Source organism: Ceratosolen solmsi, unplaced genomic scaffold (assembly GCF_000503995.2).
Source record: "Ceratosolen solmsi marchali unplaced genomic scaffold, CerSol_1.0 scaffold35, whole genome shotgun sequence".
In the NCBI taxonomy this organism is placed as follows: Eukaryota; Metazoa; Arthropoda; class Insecta; order Hymenoptera; family Agaonidae; genus Ceratosolen; species Ceratosolen solmsi.
The window spans coordinates 7,828,336-7,835,835 of NW_011948423.1; the positions used below are offsets into that span (position 1 = coordinate 7,828,336).

The 7,500-nt window shown below is 34.6% G+C and overlaps 1 protein-coding gene across 2 annotated transcripts in view; it reads left to right on the plus strand.

Annotated features, from left to right (window-relative positions):
• Positions 1-1,212: 1,212 nt before the first annotated feature.
• The window catches only part of LOC105362294 (lysine-specific demethylase 4C), a 6,372-nt gene continuing 84 nt past the window's right edge, over positions 1,213-7,500 (plus strand). Inside the window, exons 1-10 of one of the 2 annotated variants that reach the window (XM_011499704.1) lie at positions 1,213-2,045; positions 2,122-2,327; positions 2,397-2,752; positions 2,829-5,197; positions 5,288-5,470; positions 5,688-5,990; positions 6,296-6,481; positions 6,559-6,672; positions 6,780-6,872; positions 7,436-7,500. The exon at positions 7,436-7,500 is cut by the window's right edge and continues 84 nt beyond it. In XM_011499704.1, coding sequence (XP_011498006.1) covers positions 1,269-2,045; positions 2,122-2,327; positions 2,397-2,752; positions 2,829-5,197; positions 5,288-5,470; positions 5,688-5,990; positions 6,296-6,481; positions 6,559-6,672; positions 6,780-6,872; positions 7,436-7,500 — 4,652 coding nt within the window. In that variant the 5' untranslated portion in view covers positions 1,213-1,268. The remainder of the gene's footprint in view (positions 2,046-2,121; positions 2,328-2,396; positions 2,753-2,828; positions 5,198-5,287; positions 5,471-5,687; positions 5,991-6,295; positions 6,482-6,558; positions 6,673-6,779; positions 6,873-7,435) is intronic. The other variant, XM_011499705.1, reaches the window with a different exon arrangement.

The window sequence follows — 7,500 nt, forward strand, 5'->3', positions numbered from 1 at the left end:
GGAAAGAGAGAAGTTGACTGTCGGATCGAAGGCGCAACGTGCTTTCGTGCACCCTCGGGGTAGAAGACGACGACGGCGACCTCGACCGAGAGCCGATATCCGTTCTTTGGTGAGCACCTCGGCTTTGAGTCACTTTTTTCTCTTCTCACGAAATTTCATAACAACCGACCGAATATATAGATCGTTTTTGCTTTGCTCGCAGAGCACGGGCAGTTTCGTCGCTGGCGCGACGGGGAAGGGGCGGGCGGCGGTGGTTGGTTAGCGGTGGGCCGGAAGGGGGAGGGAGCACCTTGCTGTCTCTCTCGCTCGCACTGATTGTCAAGGGAGTCATCCATTTTGTTTACACGCAAGTAATTCGTATTTTCCAAATTTTTATTACTTCACCTGTGTTTTAAAGTTGGCTATTTATGATATTAACGTTATATTGTCTTGTTCTCAAAAAACTTTGCATCTACGAGCTTGCGTGCACTTGTAAATATTATTCTCTGTGATGAAAATGAGGAATCGCGTCGATTGATGATTCGGTCAAGATTGCTTCGAACAGAAACGAATTTATATTTATAACAGTAGTGCTGTTTATTACCTTATACTACGTTTTTGTTTTATTAATTTTTTTTTATTTTTTCTTGTCGTTACGTTTATGGAGCATTTTCACAGACGTCCGTTTCATTTCATAGAATTGATAATGACACTTTTGAGATGTGCATTATTTTTTTAAACTTAAACCTTATTAAATCATGCGCTTTTAAATGACAGTACGTATGTAAACAAATATTACATTATTCGATTTTCCATTGTTCTTAAAGCACCATTCCAATTATAAAATGCCCTGTTAAATTATCTTCTGATGCACTTCATTTTCTTCTGTTACAGGATGGATATTTCATCGCATAGCTGGATTCATTTAATTACATGGGCATGAATTTAAAGTGATACAATACATTAATAAATCTATTCACACACACTAGACGCATTTCCGCACGCACGCGCATACAATCATACATGCGTACATACATACACGCATAGGCAAATACACGCATATATATATATATATATATATATATATATATATATACATAATTACATACACGCACGCATACACACACACACACACACACACACAGGCATATATATAAATATATATATATATATATATATATTTATTTATTTATATACACAGCTATATAAGCAATATATAGCATTGGCGAATAAAATATATCACAAGAATGTGATAGTTTTCTTTGTTTTTGTACGATACAAAAATAAAAATGGTTAGTAATACATCGAGTAGTGTCCCAAGAATACAGGTCTTCCGACCCACATACGAGGAATTTAAAGACTTTACTAAATATGTGGAATATATGGAGAGTCAGAATGCTCATAAGGCTGGCGTTGCTAAAGTTATTCCTCCCGTGGAATGGATCGCTCGAAAGAATGGATACAATATGGAAGACATAAATCTTACTATTCCGGCCCCTATTTGTCAAGTAGTAACTGGTAAGCAAGGACTTTACCAACAAATAAATATACAAAAGAAATCCATGACTGTAAAAGAGTATGAGAAACTCGCCACATCAGAGCGATACAGGACACCAAAACATTTTGATTACGAAGATTTAGAAAGAAAATATTGGAAAAACATTACCTATGTTGCACCCATATATGGTGCTGATGTTTCTGGATCCTTAACGGATCCAGGTGTTAAAGAATGGAATATTAATCATTTAGGAACTATATTAGACTACGTTAACAAAGATTATGGAATCTCGATAGAAGGCGTTAACACAGCTTATTTATATTTTGGTATGTGGAAAACAACGTTTGCATGGCATACCGAAGATATGGATCTGTATTCGATCAATTATCTTCATTTTGGTGCTCCAAAAACATGGTATGCTATACCACCAGAGCATGGTAGAAGACTCGAGCGTTTAGCAAGCGGCTTTTTTCCATCAAGCTATCAAAGTTGTCAGGCCTTCCTTCGTCACAAAATGTCACTGATATCTCCTCAAGTGCTTCGACAATATTCTATTCCCCATGATAAGGTATGTTAAGAAAACTAGAAAACATAAACTAACTTGAAATCTTATTTAATATCATGTATTTTCATTAATTCGTCAGATAACTCAAGAAGCGGGTGAAATTATGATCACATTCCCCTACGGCTACCATGCAGGTTTTAATCATGGTTTCAACTGCGCGGAGTCTACGAATTTCGCTACACCTCGTTGGGTTGAATATGGAAAAAGGGCCACTCAATGTACATGCAGTTCTGATATGGTGAAAATATCAATGAAAACTTTTGTACAGCGTTTTCAGCCCGAACGGTATGATTTATCTACCTTTACAGTCTAATCTATCGAAGTAATTCCTTACATAATAAATCATTTCAACAGCTATGATCTGTGGTTACGAGGCGAGGATGTTGGACCACATCCAGAAGATCCAAGACAAACAGCTGCTCCTCCCCCGACAGCAATGGACCTTTTGTGTATAAAAAATAGCCAAGCATCGGACGGATATAATGATGTTGTGCCAAAAAATAAGAGGCACACAATTCATCGTAAGAAGAATGTTATTGATTCAAATGCCGTTGTCAATGTCAATGCGATTCCACCAGACATTCCGCCCGACGTGAAGAAAGCTTTGCAAGATTTAGAAATGGAAGAAACCGATGAGCACGTAGAAGAGCAGCCTGATGAGCAGCAGTTAGAAGTTCTAGAGGATATTTGGTTAAAAGCAGGAGAAATGGGTAATGTACAATAAAAATTATTTATTTCTTAACACTTTAGATTTTATGTTATTTTACAATGGTGTCTTTTGCATAGATTTAGCGGAAGCCAATGTTTACGATGATGGATATAATCGTAAAAAAAGTCGTAAAAGAAAGCGAAAGTCACAAAGTAGTTTAGAGAAAAGAAGTTTAAAAACAAAATCCAATGCAATAAAATCTAATATTGCTAATATGTCAGAAGCACGAAAAGAAGAATTGGAACTGTCTAAAGATGATGGATTTATAAATATTCCGTGTATGGTTATACCAAATTTGAAAATTCACAATCCGATAAAGTCGAGCTCGGATAATTCCGATCAAATGAAGAAAAAATATAAAATAAAATCGTCAATTATCAAACGAAATGATAATGTAGTAATATTACCGAAGGAGGAATTACTACCACCCAAAGAAGAAACTTTTATTGAAATTCCTTGTATGAATTTACCTGATTTTAAAATGCCAAATAGTCCGACAACAGATCCCCTTGAAACACTAGATGATGATTTTGTAAATAAAAAACACATGCCAGAATTATTTTCAACCGATTTAACTAATTTAACTAGTTTAGAAGTTACTCCGAAGAGAAAAAAGAAAAAACACTCTAAAAATGGGGAGTCTAGTAAGAATAAGGTGAAAAATTCGAAGAAAAAGAAGAACAAAGAAGACGGTTCTGTGTTAGATGTGTCGGATGTAAATGTTCTTCGACAGCTTGTAACTGGACATCACTCGATTAAAAAATCATCTAACATTAAAGGCGAAGCTTATAATTCTTATGAATCAAAAACAAAAACGGGAAAACATGTTCATCAGAACAATGAATTAACCCCTACAAAGCAAAAGACTGTTTTAAATATTGCTAATGATAAGAAATTAGTTTCTAGTATATCGAAAAAAGTGTCAAAAGTTGGTAAGACTTCCATTTTAGCCAAAAGTTCAAATCCGCTGAAAGATAAAACTAACGGCCGTTTAAAAACGAACAAATGTAAAGGAACTATTAGCGTGAGAAAAAATCTTTTAAAACCACCGATTCTTCAAATACCAAATGATCATGAAGACGACAAGCCTGCTACTAATTTAAAATCCGAATCTAATTTTTACTCCTGTGAAATCAATTCTACATTTAATAATACGTGGCCCATTACCTCAAGCGACATGTCCGTAAAACCAATTAGCACTTTGTTTAATACAGAAACGAATCTTAATCAAGAATCGTCGTTTGGACAACAAAGTACATTAATGCATCCTTTCCAATGCCGACAATCCTTAAGTAATCAACGCCTTAAATTTGGTCTTAACAAGCTTACAAACTCAAACGCAGATGTTAATTCAGTTAACAGTGAGAAGGTGTCGTCTAAGAACTTTTGGCAAGTCGGTAATAAAACCCTCTATTTCACGAATAATAAAGAAAGTAATAGAAATTTATCAAGCTTTTCAAGTACAAATCAAATAAATTATGCAACAGTGTCGAGCGCCAAAAATTCAACCTCGGATAATTTGATCTCAAGTAGCCATGGCAATAAACTCGACACTTGTGTAAATTCAAATTTCAATTCAAGTGGATTGCCCGAATTAATAAAAATAACTCCTAGAATGCTTTTAAATTCATCGAATAAGTCATTATTGATGGAGAGCAAGTCGACAAATAAAATTTCGCTACAGCACAGCGACGAGAGGTCGTTATTTAAAGATAATGTTGAACTAAAAACATTTGTAAATTCTCAGATAGCTTCGAGTTTCCCAATCTCGGAGTCGCTGTCACAGGAAACTAATCAAAATCAATCTAAAGTTACTACTGGAACACAAGTGGACATCTTGCCATCTTACATATCGTCCAATGATGACCTATCAATTACGATAGTACCCAAAAGTAATAAGACTTCGATTTCCAGTAATTTAGGTTCACCAAGAAAGCAAGCAACTCCACGGAAACTGAAATTAAGAGATTCAAAGAACATGCAAATCCGTAACGATACCGAAGTATCAGTCATAACCCAAAAATCATCGAGTTTAAATGAAAACAGAAGCTCAAGTTTTAAAAGGAAGCCGAAAGATGTACATGAAAATATTGATAGTTTATTAAGTGGTTTAGTAATACCAAAGCTAGAACCTGAAGTACAAATAGATTCCCAGTCATCTATAGAAATAAAAAGAGAGAATATAAAGGTAGAGTGTCAAGAAGATACGAATAGCGAGTCAGAATATGATTCTCATACAATTCCAGAGCACATTAAGCCAATGCTTTATCCAAGCATACCAGACCTTAATGTATTACAAACATTTAATCATTATTGGAGTGCGCATATACCACATTGTGCTATATGTACAGCGTTTGCTTTATATAATCATAAGGGCAGTAAGCAAATGTCACCAGAGTGGCAACAATCTAAACCAACAGTATTACCCGAAAATTCTCCCATATGGGTAAGGACTAAACGTGCACGACACTCGATGGCACACGTATTAAGAGATAACCCTCGTAATAGTATTTAATTGAACAATTTAATTTTATAGGTTTCTTCGGATCTCTTCGCTGCAAATTCGTTAGAGCAACGAACAGAGCCAGAAAACAATAAACTTCTGCGATGCAGGAATTGTCAAGTGACGGTTCACGTCTCTTGTTACGGAGTCACAGTATTGCCTTTAGATTCGCAAAATTGGGCTTGTGACATTTGTCAGTTTGGCAAATCAACTGTTGTAAGTAATGTCGTATTATTCTCTCTCTCTCTCTCTCTCTCTCTCTCTCTCTCTATCTATCTATCTATCTATCTATCTATCTATCTATATATCTCTATCTATCTATCTATCTATCTATTTATCTATCTATCTATCCCTCTCCCTCTCCCTCTCCCTCTCTTTTTCGTTTTTCTTTCGTTTTTATCGGCTAAAATTATAAATCTATTTTTTATTATAGATGTGCTGTCTTTGCCCTATGCGAGGCGGGGCTTTAAAAAGGACTAGTGACAGTCAATGGGTGCACGTACTGTGTGCCCTTCTCTTAGGTGCAAGATTTAAGGATCCTGTAAATAAAGAGCCTATCAATGTATTGGCCGTAAATCGTCCTGCAGATGAATTAGAGTGCTGCTATTGTAAACAAAATAATGGAGCATTTTTGAAATGTCACGATAAACAATGTAACGCGCTCTTTCACCTTACTTGCGGTCTCCTAACTGGTGCAATGTTTGCAATATCTCGATCGAAAAGTCATGAATTGGAGGTATGGATAAATAGATATTATTGGAGAGCCTTACATAACAATTAATTCACTATCGAACTCATAAAAAACATCGATTATTAATCAATGCTGGAATATCGTTCGATCAATGAAAATTCCTTACCTTTGTCACAATCATTCCCCTTATGTCCACGTTGATCATCAAAAATTCGTAAAATCATGAACGATACTTTTTATTCCGTTATATACGATTTGTATTTATATTTAAAATTTTCATTTTATTATTTGAATCCCTTTGATTATAATACTAAATGTATTTCTCCGCTTTTTTGTTTCTTTCATTACAGGTATTGTGTAGTAAACATGATACCGGGGAGAAAATTCCTATTGGACAAGGAGAAGTTGTTTATGCAAAACATAAGAATACGCGATACTACCACGCAGACGTAATATCAGTATCGGACAAAATTTGCTTTCTAGTAGTTTTTAAAGATGAGAGTTTCTCTAATGATTTGCCACCGGAAGATGTAGTCGTACGTATTTGACATTATGAGAAAGAATTTTATTTAAACAAAAATGTTGAATAAAAAATTATTTACTTTTTATATAGGACTATAAGCCTGGAAAAATACCAGCAATCGGGACAGAAATAATGGTCAACTGGAAGCAAGACGGCGTTTTTCCAGCAACTTTTACTGGAGTTGATCACGCTATTACATATACGGTAGGTAATCACACACAATAGCGTATAAAATTTATAAGTGAATTATATAGTATAATTAAATAAATTATGTAATAATAATTACCGACAATTCTATTCAATCGTTACAGGTTTCATTTGAAGACGGTTCGATACATCAATTAAAGCGTAATGATATATATAGTCTCGAAGAAGAGTTACCGAAAAGAGTGCAATCGCGTTTGGTGAGTTATGTTTAAATGTTGACTTTGAAACATGTACGAGTACAGAGTCTTTAAGGAATAGACTAGTTGCGTGTACAGTAAATGTACTGTAGAATTTTACAAAAAAATATAAGTAGGAAATACATTTTAGTCTAAGAAGAGTCGGTGTTGCTGCATTGCATTTCACTTAATCCATGAAAAATTCCTCGACACTTAATCAATCGGTTTCCTACACGTGCTTACGCTCATTATTGGGAAAATGTTTATAGTTTTATCATCATCATTATCATCATCATCATAATCATTATTATTATTATTATTATTATTATTATTATTATTATTACTACTGTTATTATACGAGAAGGTTAGAGCGCGTATACGAGAAATTTGCCAAATTCGACGCTCGCGGTTATAATTTCAATAATTATGTTCTTCGTCTTATTTTAAATTCTTCGTTTTTTCGTATTATTTAAAATTATATTTAATTATTGAAACGGTAAACGATTAAACAATACGTCAACAATTTTATTAATTTTTTAATTTTTATTTTATGTTTTTGTTGGGTGTTTGCTGTGTATTTAAAGTCTGCTGCTACGGAAATGCAACACCGTGGACATCTGTACGGAATGGAAAATGGAAATGAATTGCA